The sequence below is a fragment of the Propithecus coquereli genome, unplaced genomic scaffold, assembly GCF_000956105.1.
Source record: "Propithecus coquereli isolate 6110/MARCELLA unplaced genomic scaffold, Pcoq_1.0 Scaffold84, whole genome shotgun sequence".
Classification (NCBI taxonomy): Eukaryota; Metazoa; Chordata; class Mammalia; order Primates; family Indriidae; genus Propithecus; species Propithecus coquereli.
Window position 1 is genome coordinate 5,747,443 of NW_012154618.1, and position 19,156 is coordinate 5,766,598.

Below are 19,156 nucleotides of genomic sequence, written 5' to 3' on the forward strand. Positions count from 1 at the left end.
TTTTAAAAATTCCATAGGACATCAAAATTGATTTTTTTTTTTTTTTGACAAGGTCTTGCTGTGTTGCCCTGGCTAGAGTACAGTGGTGTTTGCAGCCTTGAACAACTGGCCTCAAGTCTAAGCCTCCCAAGGAGCTGGGATTATAGGAGCACGCCACCGTGCCTGGCTAATTTTTTTTGTAGAGACAGTCCTTCCACGTTGCCCAGACTAATCTCGAACTCCTGGCCTCAAGCCATCCTCCTGCCTCAGCCTCCCCAAGTATTGGGATTACAGGCGTGAGCCAATGCACCTGTCCAAAATCGAACCAATTATTTGGAAGTAGTCCTTTTCTGTAAGTGCTAGAGTCAAAATTAACTAAAATTCAAGATTAAGGATGAAAAAATTAGGTTGCATTCATCAGAGAAACTAGAGAAGTACATACCTCTTTCCTACTGCTGCTACATCTTCCTAGATTTAAGGATTTGAGGGGGAATTAGAGCTGATTTAAATATATCACTTTAAATCCTTAGAACCTTTCAAGACAGAGGTAGCATTTATAACAACTTTTGAAGAGGATACAGGCTCCATGATGAAATTAAGTAACTTGCCCCAGGGTCTAGCACGTGCTTGGAACTGGGATTAAAATATAATTAAAATTGCTTTTCCCACAATATGCTATTTTTGGTAGGTGTGCTGGGAATCTGACTTTGGTTAGGAGCTTTGCCTCAACAATCCTTGACGCCTTTTAAAATCCTTTCATAATGCTAAAAGCAGTCATTGTGATAGGGGACTAGAAAAGTAATTTCTATATAGTTCTGGTACCTATTCTAACCAGAAACTAGAGTCATAAAGACCCTCAGAATCCTTTGGTAATATGCACTGGAAAGGTTTTACCTCTTAAATATCACTCACAGGTTATTTTACAGGTATTTTACAAACAGGTTACCCTAAATGAGGTTAGTGGGGACTAAACGGGAAATTCCAGACTTGTTTTTGATTTGACAAATGGTGTAGCCAAAAGAATTCCCTAAAAAAAAAGAACAGATAGTGACAAATGGCTTTGTGTCCTATCTGAAGCAGTTAAGATTATTTGGTACATTAAACCATGTGCAGTTATATGGAGTTATCAGATAAGCACCTGTTTAAATTGTAGAACAGGAATAGCAATTATAATTCAAACTCCATTAATTGCAGAGTTACTGATGTAATATCAACATAGACATTTAGGAGATAGCTCCCTCCTAAGGTGTGGATACTAATCCATATTTTTGCCTTCATAGAGAAGGGTGGTACAAAAATAACTCAGGTATTCTTTGTTCACAGTTTTTATTTTCTTGCAAGTAACTTGTGTCTTCAAAGTCGATTTCTTTTTAAAAAAGTAATACTTCTTACCCATTGTACAACCTACCCCACCCCAAGGAAACCCCAGGGAAGGAGTAATTTAGAGGGCAGTTGAAATATGTACTTTAGGTTTGTAACAAAGGCTTCCCAGCCCATCATCCTGTACATATACAATAAAATGGCAGCACCTCAAATTCACCTGAATGAAGTCCCAAATTCCAGCCCTAGGCCAAATGATGCAAGTGAATGCCACGGGAATAACAAAGTGGAAACTTAGGTATTGGTTTCCATTTACTTTCCATGGTAGTTAGCACAGTCTTCACTTGGGAAAGTCAAAAATAAGCAAATATATAGAAAGCAACATCTTGACCCAGCCAGGAGTAATTATAAATGAAACCAGAAATAATTGACCTGGGCCACAGAACTGAATTTGTTTTCTCATGTTTTTCATTAAGTCCCCAGCACCTGAAATGTAGCAAGTTCTAATATTGGGCTTCTAAAGGCATGCAGTTTTTCATACACATCTACTTCAAAGAATTTCACTCAAACATAGCACAATCAAGGAAAACTTTTGGAGGCGCAGGAAAAGCACAAGAACAAGTAAATATATGCTGAGGCCTAACATGACCAAGATGGTACACTTCGTTTGTAGAAGCAGTGAATGGTGTTAACGTGCTACTCACGAAAGGATAGTCTAACATCAACACACAACTCAACTGCACTGCTAAATATGGTTGTCTTTATTTTCTTTTTCCTTGCCCAGCCCTATCTAAACATAAAATAAAACTACAGGACTGAAATTAACAACCCATTAAAATCAGCAATAAGTTATGAAAATCATAAAGCTTTTTTTTTTAAGTAATTAAGGGTAGTTAAATTATTCAAAGTATACAAAGTCCAAACAGCCAGGGGTAAGGTCTCCAAGAAGGCTTCCCAGGGAGAGGGCCAGAAGGGAACCTTGGAGTTTGAAAAACAAAGGGAACACATGACATCAAAGTGCAGGCTAGAAATTTCACTTAGAAGAAAATTACATTTCTGAAAATATCTGTAAGAGCAACAATAGCACCTGCACAGTGGACTGTGAGGAAGGAGAGAGACTGCCTGTAGGAATGGAAGCAAACCTTTACATCAAAATGAGACGAGTGCCGAACTTAACTATGTTAACTACGATAGTTTCTACTCTAGATATCAGATGGTTAAAAGCTGGTAAAAGGTAATGATTTTAAAAGAAAACAAAAACAGCATTGACCTTTTTTCTTCCTAGCCCAGACCTCATTCATTTTGTGCACAGTAAAGAGTGAGGTGTTTTATCATTATCAAATGCTGCATCAAAATAGATGATTTTTTTCCCATGTGTTTTTCCACTATAAAAGACATCTATTTTTTCTATGGACAAGCTTTAAAAAGATGTCATTTTGGTTTTAAACACATATAAACAGTTATCAAAATCTGAAATAAAAATGCTGCCGTGGCTCAGACCTTGGCCTGCTAATCTGCGTGCACAACTCTTCTGACCCACGCAGACACAGAGGCACGTGGAGCTTTTTCCTTCTGGCCCCCCAGTCCATACTTACAGGCCTTGTGTGACAGAGGCTGTCATACATGGACTGCCCCCAAGCGGCTGGGGTGGTGGGCGGAGAGCTGAGCTGGCGGTTGGGTGCCCTACTGCTAACAATGCAGGATAAGGTTAGCTTACTTAGCATGGAATCCAACAGAAAGCTGAGCTGCATGATGATCCCTTTCAAAAGGCTTCATGGGAGTCTCTCCTTTTGCAGAGCATGAAATGAGCTTTTTAATGTTTTTTTAATACAGAATTGATCATCCACAGGCTTCATGATAAGCTGTCCCAGGCTAAGTTTTAATAGCTCTTTAGCTATCCATGATTAATGCCTGATTATCTTGTCTTTTCTTTAGTATAGGTTTGACTTTGTTTTTAGGACCATAAAGCTCAGGAAGGGTTCATAAGCCCATCCTTCAATGTGTCTACTGAATGTAGTATGAGCAAACTAGAAAAGAAAAGAGGATGGTATCTTCAGTGTCCTCTTTTAAATCAACTCAAGCAAATCAAGAAAATTTCACACAAGTTTTCTGTTGCTGTTAGAAATTGTGATTTTTCCAATATGAATATGTGTTCTGCTGGGGAGGCTCTGCTCCACTTTTGCTAAAGTATTTGCTTAAATACAGGTCGTTTGACCCTTTTGTTCAAGTATAGTTGCGTTTTTAAAGAGGAGACTGCATCATGAACCCAATTTAAGAGATTGTTTGTATTGAATTGGCCCAGTGAATATTTTGCCCTGCACTGTTATGTCATGCCGGGTTCTAGGAAGTGAACGAAAGTTTGACACTGGCACTGGAGTAACCCTCATCACTCCCAATACTCTGCAGGCTGCTGTGGTCATCAATGTCACTGATGCTGGTGGTGCTTATATTGTCCACTTCTCCATGGGAGAACTCTGTGCTTTCAACGTCCACTTCAATCTCCTCTGCCAAAGGGAAAAAAGAAGAACATTAATAAGCTAGTATATGTGCCCCTTCAAAAACTAACAGGGCATGAGGAAAAGTGGTATAAAAGAATGTTATACAACAAGCTTATTATCAGTAGACTCTGGAGAACAGAGGTATTGAAGGTGAACAGACACAGGAATAGTTTTTGCCAAGGGGAACGTCTGGTATACAGTGGTGGTCTTAATTTAGGCAGCAAGTTTACTAAACCCTTTGACGCCAGTCCGTCTGGACCTCCCACTAAAAGCACTTGGCCTATTTGGGAATTAGTGCTTAATATTAAAAGATCTCAACCCCAAGTGGTTTAAACAACATCTGTTTTGCATTAAACCAAAAACTAATTCTCAGTGTTGTTTATTAATCACGTTTGCCTTAAAGGGGGGAAAAAAACACATAAACTGAATAGGCAAACTAGAAAATTTATCCATCCAGCCCTTTGGTGGTACCATTCTACAGATAGTTCGACAGTCTTCTAGGATTCATCATAAAGATCTTTGACTATTCAGTAACTAAAATAAACCAATCATAAAGTAGACTTTGAGGGATTTGTCTTCAATTTAATTTTCTTCCTCAAATGTAGCCTGAAGTAAGGGTCTGAGGCTTAAAAGTCTCTGGATTATAGTGAGATCTATAGTAAAGATTATAGTAAAGGCATTCTGGTAGTGGTTTACAGCTTCAAAAACCAAGTATGTTTAAAAATCCCTAAATACATATAAGACCTAGCTATTAACAGATACTTGAATTGTTAAATACTACATATACAACAATCACCAGTTACATACAGAAAGCAATACACACTTGAAAAACAAAAGGGAGTTAAAAAACTGTTTCCTCCCCTAAGAGCTAAAGTGAAACTTAGAATTTTTCAATTCTCTTAAAACAGATAAACTTAAAGCTTAGCATTTCACATTTGGCATTGACTTTAAGGGTTCACACTGGTAACAAACAACTGCTTTAGGAAAAGTGCATTCTTGCTGAGGCCAAAAAGACAAAGTGAAGTTATTTCAAAGAGTACTTTTCAAAAGGCCTTGTTGCTTCAAAAGTTTTAAAGAATTGTTTTCAAAAAGCAGACAGCGGTCCAAACAAGCTGATCAAATAATCTATGAATTCGTAACTATTTGCTTCACATCCATAATGCTTCAGAAGCTATTCGGTGTTTCCCAGCATCACAGAACACTCATCCAACCTACAATTGGGAAATAATATCAAAGCACCTTATATCCAATGCAGCATGCTGAACTCAATCAAAGTAAAATGAGAAACTTCTCTAGCAGAATGGACCAGAGATGTTACTATTAATAAAAGCCCCTAACACTGGGAATAGGGGGTTGCCAGCTCAGGATAAGAATGGTATTTGGTAACGTACAAGGTACACTGATAGCACTAAAAAAAAATGAGAACTATAATGATGGAGATACACCCTTTGTGAAATTTAGAGGTGGAAGGATTAGATACTAGGAGGAGGTAATAGGAGCAGCTAAAGCCTGAAGACCTGACAAGGTCATACTAGCAGTAGAGGAAAGACTAGGACCAAGGTCAGCCTCCTAATTCAGGGTTATTTCTGCTACATCTCACTGTCACTCACAAATGTAGCATGTCCTTGAGGTTCTTGCTACTGCTTCTGGTGTACTTTTCTTCAAAACTGAGTGCCACATAAAAAATAATCTTTTACATAGAAAAACAAAACAAAAATAAAGACTCCTAGAGTTATATTAAAAAGGATCAAAAACCAATCTAAAAGGCTCTCTCTGACCAAATAGGGACAATTTGAGCATTTAAAAGAATTAAAAAGAATGACCGCAAGGGATTGGAACACATTCAATACATAAAAATATGAGTTCATAGATATAATCAAAACAACAGCAAAACAAAACTTCTCACCTCTGAAGCTGCTATGGCACTGACTCTATTTGGAAAATTGATAAAGCAAAAAAAAATAAGCATTTATCCCACCTTCTCTGTATGAACTTTATTTCAGGGTAACTAAAAAGTTGAGGAAATGTTCTTTATAGAAGAAAAATAATAAGCACATGAGGAATGACCAAATTAGAAAATCACTGTCGCACAACACCTAATGAAATAATCAGGGCAAAAATTATCAATGATTACTAAAACTATTAAGTGAAAGACTGATACACTTACATAAGTGTATCAAGATGACACTGCCTGAACCTACTGATTAATCTAACATCTCTAAAAGTGAGACAACTAGACACAATATTGATGCAACAGAAGTACAAAGTACTACTTATGAAGTAATCTTGTATCTATCAACCAGTTTACAGGAAATATGAGAGACAGAACATGTTAAAAGACACCATGAGGATTCCATCAGCCAAATATAGAATGTGGGAAATTCTATAAGAAAAACGGTCCACTTTCTTGATGTTTAAAAAATATGTATTTATGTATGTTTTTACACACACATGTATACTCATTCATGTTTCTTTTGCAAAGAAGTCTTTTTGAGATGTTATAAATCAGTTTTCTGTTTCTACCAAAATGGTATGAAAAAACAAGCAGGAGAGGAAAAACTATGGTAGATTAAAAGTACCTTAAAAGGCACACACTGAATGCAATGTAGATTTTGGATCTTGATTCAAACATATATATTAATGGTCAAATACCATTTTTGAGACAACTGGAGACAATTTATCACAGACTGGGTATTAGATGACATTTAGATTATTGGATTTTATTTTGTACAATATTAGTATTATAACTATTTTTTTTTTTTTTTTTTTTGAGACAGAGTCTTGCTCTGTTGCCCGGGCTAGAGTGCCATGCCGTCAGCCTAGCTCACAGCAACCTCAAACTCCTGGGCTCAAGCGATCCCACTGCCTCAGCCTCCCGAGTAGCTGGGACTACAGGCATGCGCCACCATGCCTGGCTAATTTTTTATATATATATTTTTAGTTGTCCAGATTATTTCTTTCTATTTTTTTAGTAGAGACAGGATCTTGCTCTTGCTCAGGCTGGTCTCGAACTCCTGACCTTGAGCAATCCACCCGCCTCAGCCTCCCAGAGTGCTAGGATTACAGGCGTGAGCCACTGGGCCAGGCCTTATAACTACATTTTTTAAAGTCCTATTTATTCAAGATACATACTGAAATTTAGGAGCAAAATGATGTTATCTGGGATCTGATTTAAAACATCCCAGAAAAAATATTGAGGGTGAGGGTGGCACAGAATAGATGAAACAGGAATGACAGAATGTTGACAGCAGTTCAAACAGGATGGTGAGTATACTAGGAGTTCATTATTCCATTCTCTCTACTTTTAAGCATGTTTGAAAATTTCCATTATAAAAAGTCCAAACAAAAATTTTAAAAATCAGTCTTACATTAAAAACAGAAAGAAAAAAAAACAAAAAACAGCTGTCACTGTCTAATGTTTTAGAATCCTCAAGATCTCATGAGCTCTATTTTCCCAAATGTGAGACTTAAAATCACCGGTTCACCTCTGAGACCTTTTTAATTGTGGTGTGAGGCCTGACATGGTGGGAGGTATAGATGAACAGGATCAGTATAATTCAAACCATTTCTTTTTTGGTTGATTTCTGTTCTTTAATTCTGTTAAAGACAAATATTCTAGGAAAGATGGCAAGAAAAATGAAGGGTGTGGTACTTTAAATATACATATGACAATTATCGGCCGGGCGCGGTGGCTCACGCCTGTATTCCTAGCACTCTGGGAGGCTGAGGCGGGTGGATTGTTTGAGCTCAGGAGTCTGAGACCAGCCTGAGCAAGAGGGAGACCCGGTCTCTACTAAAAAAAAAAATAGAAAGAAATTATCTGGACAACTAAAAACATATATAGAAAAAAAATTAGCCAGGCATGGTGGCGCATGCCTGTAGTCCCAGCTACTCGGGAGGCTGAGGCAGGAGGATCGCTTGAGCCCAGGAGTTTGAGGTTGCTGTGAGCTAGGCTGATGCCACGGCACTCACTCTAGCCAGGGCAACAGAGTGAGACTCTGTCTCAAAAAGAAAAAAAAAAAAAAAGAATTATCACCACCGGTAGTAAAACATATCAACATCATATATCTTCCTGACACAATGAATTGAGAAGGACACAACATCCCTTCTGTGATATTCCTTGCCCTAAATATATACCCTCAATCTAACCATTTGAAAAGATCAGACAAACCCAAATTGAGGGACATATAATTGGCCAATATTCTTCAAAAGTGTTATTGTCATGAAAGAAAGACCAGTGACTATCTAATACAATGTGGGCTCCTGCCTAGGATCCTGAAAAAGACAAAGGAAATTACTGGGGAAACTGGTGAAATTTGAATAAAGTCTATAGATTACTTAATAGTATACATGTTAATTTCCTGCTTTCAATAACTGTATTATGGTTATATAAGATGTTAACATTAGGGGAAGCTGGGTGAAGGATATTATATGAGAACACTACAATTTTCTACAGAAATCTTAAAATTTTCTGTAAGTCTAAAATTATTTCAAAATAGAAAGTTAATAAATATACACATATATATTCAAGAAAAAACAAACTTCTATACTTCACACAGGCACTGCTATACAATATTATTACATAAAACCTAAAATGTTACAGTGTTGGCTAAAAAGAAGGCAAATACAGTGCCTCCCAACATGCCCTGCCTAAATCCAGACACAGACATGCTTAGTGTTTCATTAGAGAAGAGGCATACTGCCTACCTCGCTCTGAATCAGAACGATCTGAAGAAATAGTCGATCCAATGCTGTCCATTCGTATTCGTTCCATCTCTTGAGGACCCTGCAGCTGTTCCAGCCGCCTCTTTAAAAATCTCTGTTCTCGTTCCAAATTCTCAAGCTGGTGCTGGCTCTTCCTTTCAGCTTCTTCAAGTTTCTAAAATGATGAAATGATAGTTATGCTTGTGTATAGTCCAGTACAAACAATAAAACTGATTTCTACTAACATCTTAAAAGATTTTTTGTCATAGAAGGCATGAATGAATATACAAATACATGCGTGCGTGTATAAAATATACATATATGCATATTTTTTAAGTATCTAAGATAGTTCTGTCTTTCTGTCTTTACTTGCGTGTGTAACGAATGCTGTGTTACTTGAACAAGGTGGAATTCTACAAGTCAGTAAAGTAATCACGGAGAAACTTCCTCTGCAGTATGGTATCTGATGGAAAAATACTGAGGAACACAGCCAAATGAAGTCATCTCCACCAGAGGGCACAACTGCCTTCCTTCTGAGTATCAGGAGGGTAATTGTTATTTTCCTAGGGTTCCTAGTTCTTCAAATGGCCACGCTGTCAAAACAATTTAGTTTACTCAGGTTACGTTGCTCCCATCAGATTAGCTGGTAAGTTTTTAGAAAGATTTCTCTTAAGGACAGTTATTAAGGAGGGCATAGTGAGTTAGCTGATGTATAATGGATAGGAATCACTGCCAATAATTAAATCAGAACCGAGAGAATTGTGCAAATCTGAAAGTAAAAGTTCTCACCTTGATGTGTGCTTTGGCTTTGTTGAGCAAACCAAGTGTTGTATGCCTGGTACAGTCTGGCCCTAGTGGAATCAGAACTTTTAAGCGTTCTAAACACAGGCGCAGATGAGCTCGTCTAAGAAAGACAAAATGTCAAATCAGCATAGCCTGGATATTCTACTAGAAGCATCATAAAACCTATTTGAAGACAAATAATAGTTTGCAATTATCCAGCCTATAGGATAGATGTTACACTCCTAATTTTTCAGTTTTAAAGTATCTGCAAGTACAGGGATACCTGAATTTCGGTCTCTGCCATTTCTGTCATACTCTGTAGACACAAATCACTTCGGATTATTATTCCCAATGATAATCTCTATCAGAGATGGTTTATTTTTTAGCCCACCCATAAACTGTCTCAACTGTATTAATGTGGAAATATGAAAACATACTAGGGCAATTTTATTTGATATTGAATGCCTAAAACCACAGGCTAGAGTAGAGGTTTTCAGCTGTGGTACCTCAACGGGGTATAAAATGCTCACAAGTTTCCATTTCCTTCCTCCGACCTTCTACTTACACACACACACACACACCTCTCTGCAACTGTAGCCATCCTACAGTGTTACATGTTGTTATATATTAGGTTAAACCACATGAATATATATTAGGTTGAATCATTTCTGATATTCAACCATTTTTCACTTATAAAAATGACAATTTCTTGGGATCCAACACAAATGAAACAGCAAAATTCTGTGACCAACTAGGACAGGGGTGGACAAAATATATACCCTGGGGCCAATTCTAACCACTGAAATAACAACCCATAAAATAGTCCCCTGCTTCCTATCTAAGTGTACCAGCTCATTAGCTTAATTTTTATTTCTTTTCCTCTCTTCCTCTCCCTCCCTCCCTTTCTCTATCTGCCTTCAATTTTCTACACAAGGTGACAGTCTTTACTGAAAGTCATTGCATTCTCTGATCCACCCATTCTGTGGGAAAGTTTGGGGAAATTTCTCCTGAAAATGCTAACAGAGAGCCCCATGGATTTACCTTCCCTGGGCTCTAAAAGGAACTATGATCATGGTGATAAGAATGAGTTCTAAGTATATAATTTCATCCTAAAACAATACTAGCCCATATCTTTGGTCCCATTCCTCATAAGGCATAACATAATTCAGCAGTTAACAGTATATCTGAAAAGAAAATCCACAAATGTTCACCCCTACTCCTTAAGCAGCTAAAACTGAACTTTTAGCAACTGTCTCAACTCATCAGAACAAAACACACTTAACATTTTCTTTCCAAAAAGGACCAAAATGGTTTTAACTAACTCACCCACCAAACTATGCTGTCTTAATACACAAAATATGTCATCTCAAATGCTAGCAATTTGAAAGAGAAGGCGATAACAGCCAATTATGTCACTGACAAGCAAGGATGATTAAGGGTAGTGAGGTCAGAGGTTTGGCTGATGAATTGTCAAGATACTTTTAGCACCTACTAGCCCAGCTATAGCTAAAGGTCTGTTAGTATGTCCATTCCAAATCTCTTTATTGAATTCAATACCTCAAGTCTAATAATTGGCTCCAGGCTGAAATCTGATATACCCGATGTGGATAAAGGAATGCTTTCATTTTCCCTAAATTAAAGGTATATCAATGGATTTCCCCTTAATAATATTTAACAATTTCAAAGTCACTCTCCTTCCTCCAAATTCATAGAACCTTTAGCAAAATTTTCATTTTTAACTGGAAAATCTCTTGGGTGAGGAATCTCATGTGATTATAGAGTGCTCTTGTTGAGCAGACCAAACAAAACAAAACAAGAAAACAGGGTAAAAGGTGCCTTTAAACTGTTCGTTAGGATTATTATGACATATGCCTAACAACTACACTCATATGATATGACTGGAGGTTGGAGAGACACACCAGCAGTTCTCTTGCTAATAATTAGAGGTTCTGGCTCTGAAATTCAGTCTTCTAAAAAAGTTAACAAAGCAAGTAGTAAAGTTAACAAGTATATTACCTCAAGAATAGCTTGTCAAGTTTGTTCAAATTACTTAACCCCAGAAATTCAGTATATATAGGAATTGTCTTTTACTTTTCAGTTTAAGAAACTTCAAAATGATTCCTTACTGTAGTTTCATATCGAAGAAAAAAGTGTGGGTCAATTTTCCATTCTGTGAGACTTACTAAAACCTAGGCTGAAAATAACTAACATAATATTAAAATATCTTTTTTTCCTCTCTTTAATCACTCAGTCATGTATTTATTATATGATTTTTGTGTACTCAGCACTGTTCCAGATACTTGCAGAAAAAGTAAAAAAGAAATGTAAACTTTAAGGGTTTATAGACTTCAGAACGAAACATACTATTTTGTCTCGTTTGGTTCATACAGAAATGAGTCATCCGATATCAAGGGAAACAGAAACTGAATTAAATGGAGAGATTGTAACTGGAGGAGGTAGACTTGTAGAAGAGGTTGAAACTTAACTTTGGACTTGACGGATACTGAATCTGTCTCCGAAAAAGCAAGGATTTTCCAGATAATTAAAAGAGTAAAGGACCTAAATTTATAGATTAGGACCTAGTTTAAACCTAAAATTAAAAATACCTCAGGCTGGGCGAGGTGGCTCACGCCTGTAATCCTAGCACTCTGGGAGGCTGAGGCAGGAGGATCACTTGAGGTCAGGAGTTCGAGACCAGCCTGAGCAAGAGCGAGACCTGGTCTCTACCAAAAATAGAAAAATTAGCCGGGCGTGGCGGCGTGCACCTGTAATCCCAGCTATTCAGGAGGCTGAGGCAGGAGAATCACTTGAGCCCAGGAGTCAGAGGTTGTTGTGAGCTAGGTTAACGCCACAGCACTCTAGCCCAGGTGACAGAGCTCTGTCTCAAAAATAAATAAGTAAAATAAAAAATAAATAAAAATTCCTCAGTTTCTTTCATTTAAGTGAAAACAATTGAGTTGGAATTCTGTAAGAATACACCAGCTGGGTGCAGCAGTCTGGGTATCTGCAGTAGCACTGTCAAATCAGGGCCTACCTAGACAGAAGTCTGAATAATGCCCAAACAGGGAAGGCAGAATATCCTCTAAAACATTTTTTCATTAGCCACTACTAAACATTTCTTCAGTCAAGTAATTATGAATTTCTTCCAACACACAGCTTACACCAAGAAAACATACACCGAGGTATCATGTCTCACAAAGGCCAGTGATCCCATTCTCCATGTTCTGTAAATACAGTCCTCCAAAAATAGATACTAGCAAGAAGGATGAGCAGTGAATGATATCCTCTGCTCTCCTGTGGGGAGAGGTGTATCTGTGGGAGCTAAATGTCATTTCCTCTAGTTTTTGTACTTATAAATGAACAGGCATTTGGAGAGCAAATAACAAAGAGTTAATGCCAGTTGAAGGACAGCAGCTGACCAACAAGGAGCCACACTTTTCAGAGTCCCATCCAAATAATGTACGCAGTTAACCGTATGTGCATATGCTCCACTTAGGTGAACGCACCCTTCCAAGAGCAATGGATACCCTGCGACTGAAAACTGGAAAGGGTTAAATCAGAAAATCCATTCTCTTCCACGTGTAAGTTTTTTCTCTCCAGCAAATTCTTGGAACAAGAATTGTATGGCAAAATTATTCTTCCCTTACAATGGTGCTGCTCTCCACCCTTTCCCTCTCAGTCCCCCTGTTGGTAACCAGACTGCAAGCTTAACCACCAGTGACCTAGAAATGCATATCTTTTGATGCCATCTGGTCCTTTCTTTTCTTGCCTTCACTCTCATGTGACTGGTAGCTCAGGAGCCTCCTGCATGGGACTGCCAAATCATGGGCACTGTAAGACTTTGGGGGAAGCTAAGAGGACAAGAGACAGAAGAAAAAGGCTTGGTTTAATTTGAAAATCTGTATTCACAGAGAAAAAAAATTACAAATATCATATGATATTTTTCAAATCTCTGAGGAGTAGAAGAGCTAACATAGAGAGTAAGAATTCATGAAAGGCATGGTCCTGCTCCTCTAGTCAAAGTAGGGAAAAAAGGATGGGGAAAGTTAAGGCTGCTATTCTGAATATTATGATGAACACTAGACAAACAGAAGTAGAAAAAAAAACCAACATGGTAAACTTTATGGAACTAGACTTGGTGAAAAATGATGAAAAAAAAATTAAGCCTCCTGGTTGGTATTTACTTGACTTTTATTAACACATAAATACTTTTTAAAAATACATGGGTAACTCAATGAAAACTATAAACCTGAAATGTTTCCTAATTTAGCAAGAATGACAGCAAAGCAAAGTTAGAATTAGACACTGCAGCAGGAGGTACCCTGTGAAAAAACTGGAGTCTCTTTGCTGAGAGGGAGGGGGTTAGAGAATCGAGAGATACCAAGGTACTTTTATTTTCAAAGACACAGGTCTGTTTTAAAATGAGATTTAAAAGTGGGTTTTACCCAGGGGAAAAGGCAATTCCCAGCCACTAACCCTGTTAGAGAGAAGAGTCCTATCAAAATTAACCACACCTTCAAAAAGGGCAAGCTCCGTGTGGGAAAAAGACAATTAGAGTCTGTTTGGCTTTTATTTTGGTACATTGGGATCATTTTTCCACAAAGGAACTAATGCTTTTGATTTCAAACCCTGTAAACTCTACTCCAAACTGACGTACCACAGAACATGAAGGGAAATGATTTTGTTATAAAATGGCCTTTCCTAGTAGCTGTGACATTTTAAAAGCACAGGTGTGTCAACTAAAAGCAGCACACACTGTTGTAGGAGGGGAGAGGAAAGAATTCCCTTTCAGAAAAAAATTGCAAGTATCATTTGATGATGTTTTTCATGTAGTCTCTCGAAACTCTAATCCAGCTGGCCCAACAATAAGAAATCTAACCCCCATCTGGCCCCACAAACTATCCATTGGCTGATGTCCTTAGAGGCAGGGTCCTTCACTGGACTTGCTTTTCTTTCATTCCTCCACTACAGGATACCAAGACTTTGCCAAGGAACTAAATCAAAATGGAAAACAAGTCAAGTGACAGGGACAGTGCTTATATTTTCCTCTCTGCTGAATGTTACACAATGGGCTGTGAGTCCTCCCATGAGCCACATTCTTCAAAGCAGTGGTGGCTTGTGGCCAGGTTTCCCAACTCCCCACACACTCTCCTGCACATGACAGCAGCCAGCTGCTTATCCTACACATTCTATATACCAAAGTTTCTCTAAAATTTAATGTGTTGAGAATTTTCTAACAATCTCCAAAGTTACCAAAAAAAAATCTGCCTGCCTACTTTTCTTATGAAAAATGGATCCTGAGATATCAAAAACACACTGCTGCTCATGAATTTTATTTACTAAAACATATATGATCATATTCTGCTATTCAGCTTATTATGTTTATGAAATAAGAAACCTAGACAAGCTAGTTCTATAAAATGGCATTTTATAATTACATGTTTCATCTACAACGCATATATTATCCACTTCACAAAAAATAAACAGGCTATTAACTCCCAGGTAGTAACTTGGCAAGTGGCATTTCCCTAGCGTCAGATCTGACTGCGGTAGTCATGGGACACAATGACAACAGAAGTAAAACCTTAGGAGACTAGCTGGGACCCTATCTATTCTCACTTTTCAAAAATAAGTTGCTTTCACTTAATATACTTCTTAATTGTTATCTTATAGAATAACCAAACAGAAATACCAAGTGTTACAATGAAGTTACAAATTATACAAGTTATATATTATATGTACTATAACATATATATTACATAATATATTCTACGGTCACATTATCAACTATATACAAATGAGAATTAAAATCAGTTGAGATACATGTTATTTATTCTTATAAGACTTTTAAAAACCACTTTCTCCCAATAAAACCTAAATAGTTCTTAGGGTAGGCTATGTATACCAACAGAGGTATTCAATACTGAGCCAGAGGGTAGCTGAAGCCACTAGGTTAAATATAGTATTTCTTCCATAAGTCATAATTTCCTCAAAGATTGGAAGAAAACCATTATTTTATATAAAAACATGCACAGATAATATAAAATGTACCTACAAAATAATAAGTCTTCAAATAAATTTCACATTATTTCATACAGGTTGAGTATCCTTTACCTGAAATCCTTGGATTTTGGAATATTTGCATTACACCCAGCTGAACATTCCAAATCTGAAAATGAGCATTTCCTTTGAGCATCATGTCTGCACTCAAAAGTTTTGGATTTTGGACCGTTTCAGATTTCCAGATTTGGAATGCTCAACCTGTACTATATCCTGGGCCCTCCAGGAATCTGTGTTCAAACTGCTAGAACAAATTACTACAGATCACTATTAGAGCTTTGGACTTCAGAACACCATTTCTGATTCATGGCTGGGATTATGTCTCAAAGGTTTAGAAAGGGAAGGAGAAAAGACACGGGAGATGGCAGAGGGGATATGGGAGGAGAGAGAGGTAAGTAAATTAAAGATGACAAAATAGTATATTCTTTCTCAAACTACACAGATTCCATGTAGGCTAAAATTTTATTTAGTTTTTACAACTCAGAGCTATGAAGTGCATGAAGTGCCACTCAGTCAACAAAAATTACCATCAGTAAACAATGAGTCCCGCCCTATTATACCACTAAGCTAGGTGCTATAAAGATTTAAAAGTTGCCAGTAGTAATTTTTACCTCATTGAAGACTATAATTTAGTTCTCTGCCTACTGCCTTTCTAGCCTCACATCCCATTACTCATACTCTTACAAACCTCTTCCACAACCAAATGTGTTTTTTTACTTGCCGATTTCCCTACCTGGAATGCCCTTCTCTCCAACTGTCCACTTGGCATCCAGCTCATTTTTCAGCCTACAGCCAAATTATGGTTTCTTCCATGAGATCTTCCTTGCTATACTCCCCTTCCTTGGATGATTAATACTTGATTTTTACACTAATAACATTGTATTTTAATTGAGATTGAATGCATACTGTCAATCATTTCTGTTTTTCCAATACCAAACACACTGTGGAGAAGAGATATAATGTAATACACACATCACACACACACACACACACACAACATGTAATTTCTAGTGGATGTTTATGGGACTCTCTAACTCACCAAAGTTGAAGTAACAATCAATACTGGGGCCTTCAAATAGTATAACCAGATGCCAGGGCAGCATTCGTAAAATATCTGCTTATGAATGCCAGAACTCTTAACATTTTTTTTTTTTTTTTGAGACAGAGTCTCACTGCGTTGCCCTGGCTTGAGTGCCGTGGCGTCAGCCTAGCTCACAGCAACCTCAAACTCCTGGGCTCAAGCGATCCTCCTGCCTCAGCCTCCCGAGTAGCTGGGACTACAGGCATGCACCACCATGCCCGGCTAGTTTTTTCTATATATTTTTAGTTGTCCAATTAATTTCTTTCTATTTTTAGTAGAGACAGGGTCTTGCTCGTGCTCAGGCTGGTTTCGAACTCCTGAGCTCAAACAATCCGCCAGCCTCGGCCTCCCAGAGAGCCAGGATTACAGGCGTGAGCCACCGCACCCGGCCTTAACACTTATTTTTTTTGTTTGTTTGTTTGTATTTGGTGCAGCTGAAGTTACCAGTGAATGTTAAGTTGTGCTCCACCAAAAGATCTACATGTAGAGAGTAACCAACAATCTCCAACCCTTTTTTTGTTGTTGTTGAGACAGAGTCTCATTCTGTTGACCTGACTAGAGTGCAGTGGTGTGATCATAGCTCACTGCAACCTCAAATTCCTGGGCTCAAGTGATCTTCCTGGCTCAGCCTCCCAGATAGCTGGGACTACAGGTGCACGCCACCACACCCGGCTATGTTTTCTAGTTTTTGTAGAGATGGGGGTCTCTCTCTTGCTCAAGCTGGTCTTGATCTCCTCAAGTGATCCTCCCACCTCAGCCTCCCAGAGTGCTAGGATTAACTCTTGATTAGAGTCAACATCTCTTTTAATAGTGAAGCAGAGGGCTTAAGAATTGCATCGTAACAGAATGACTTTACCAAAGTTTTTACAGTGATGGAGGACTAGGACAACAATGTCAAATGAAATTCAGAGAAAATTTTTTTAAATCCAATTGTTCATCACCAAGTTCGACTTTTTGATCATATTAACAAGACTCCTAGCGAGTGGAAAATTTGACCTAAATTTAAGTTTGACCTCTGTTCCAGCTGTTGTTCAAGAAATAGTGATTAGAGAAAGATATGCCATGGTAAAAAAAAAAAAAAAAAAAGAATGAAATAATGATAACAAGTATAATGGCAGGAAGGCAATCACTAAGGAGAAAATAGAAAAGAAACAGCTAAGAAAACCCAGGTAGGAGAGGGTAAAGCCTAAAAAGGAATATGCCACAATGCAAAGAAGAAAAAAATTAAATCGACAGTTTTTATCCCATCTGATAAATGAGAAACTAATGTATACATAGGTTTGCAAGATCCATGGACTGCTGACAGTTGAAGACTATAGTGTAGAACACATAAACAATTATTTTTTATTGTCCTGCATCCATCTCTGAGGAAGACTTCACTTTCAACAGCCTCATTTGGGGGAAAAAAAAAAAATTAAAATCTTGTTCCAGAGGCATTTGTCTTTACTAGAACTCCCACAAGGAACCCAATCTCCAAAGTGATTTAAAAGAAATTCCTCACTTGATATCCATTCTGTGCTAAATTTAGTTTCTATCTATATATCCCCTCTCTTATCTGTTTATAAGAATTTGGTTAAAAAGAAAAACTTGATCATTCATTCACCATATTTCTTGTTTGGTCACACAAGAACTTTCTGTATTCCAAGTTTCAAAGTCTGGGAAATAGGGCTACATCACTGGAGAAAACAGTGGCAATTTGTTCTAAATACAAAATAGCTTATTTTCCTTTGGCAACTCTCCAGGGGTTTGGGTGGAGGGAAAGGATATTCCTCTCTGAAGAGATCAGGCTCTGAACCTGGACTACTGTCAAAACTTAGCTGTGGGTGGGAGATAATTTTTTAAAATTATTTATCTTTCACATCAATTTGGAAACTGATTAAAGATTTTTGCCTTACTAACAATGTTCCTGCTCGCTGGCCTTTTGTTGGTGTTCATCCCTATTCTGGCAGCCCCCATTGGCTGATTTAATGGTACCAAGGGGCTGAGAAGTGTTGCTGTCCAAAAGAAAAAGCATTCTCTCACAGGGACTGGGAAGGCAATCTGCAATCACAACAGTAGCTACTTGTTAATTTTCTATTTGAAACACAGTGATGTCAATAGTATTGTACCCTGCCAGCCACCATGGGGTAAAGTACATTTTGAAACCAAAACAAACTTCCTACGTGCTGGCAACTCAGATTTGAGACACAGTGATACCGTTCCATAAGACATTGCCTTAGTTTTATATACAAAATGTACACAACAAGAATTAAGTCTACTCTTCTACAAAAGTTCCATTCTTCTAACTTTACAGCTCCACTCCTGCCCAGGGCCCAGTATAATTGCTTAATTACATCAAATTATTGTCCAGGATGGCAGAGAGAAATGAAGAAATACTATTACTGATCTCTAATAATAAATGGTGATCCTACACAGCACCAACAGCACACTTGAAGAATGCTTTGTAATGCAGCTGTTCATATTAGAAGCATAAAATGAAAATAGCAAAGTTGACTTTAAAAATGGCCCCACTGATAAGATGTTGATTAGTGTAATAGCTCATTTTAAGGCAACGGTCCCCAACCTTTTTGGCACCAGGGACCAGTTTCATGGAAGACAATTTTTCCACGGACAGGGAGGGAGGTGGAGCTCAGGTGGTGATGTGAGCACGCTCGCAATGGGGAGCAGCTGTAAATACAGATGAAGCTTTGCTTGCTCACCCCTCCTGCCATTCACCTTCTGCTGTGCACCC

General features: G+C 37.9%; 1 protein-coding gene across 1 annotated transcript in view; it reads right to left on the bottom strand.

Moving 5' to 3' along the window:
• Window positions 1-2,037: 2,037 nt before the first annotated feature.
• Window positions 2,038-19,156, bottom strand: part of MXI1 (MAX interactor 1, dimerization protein) — a 75,363-nt gene continuing 58,244 nt past the window's right edge. Inside the window, exons 4-6 of the mRNA XM_012663912.1 lie at window positions 9,291-9,405; window positions 8,505-8,676; window positions 2,038-3,803 (exon numbers count right to left, since the gene is read on the bottom strand). Of these exons, the coding sequence (XP_012519366.1) occupies window positions 3,640-3,803; window positions 8,505-8,676; window positions 9,291-9,405 (451 nt within the window). The 3' untranslated portion in view covers window positions 2,038-3,639. The remainder of the gene's footprint in view (window positions 3,804-8,504; window positions 8,677-9,290; window positions 9,406-19,156) is intronic.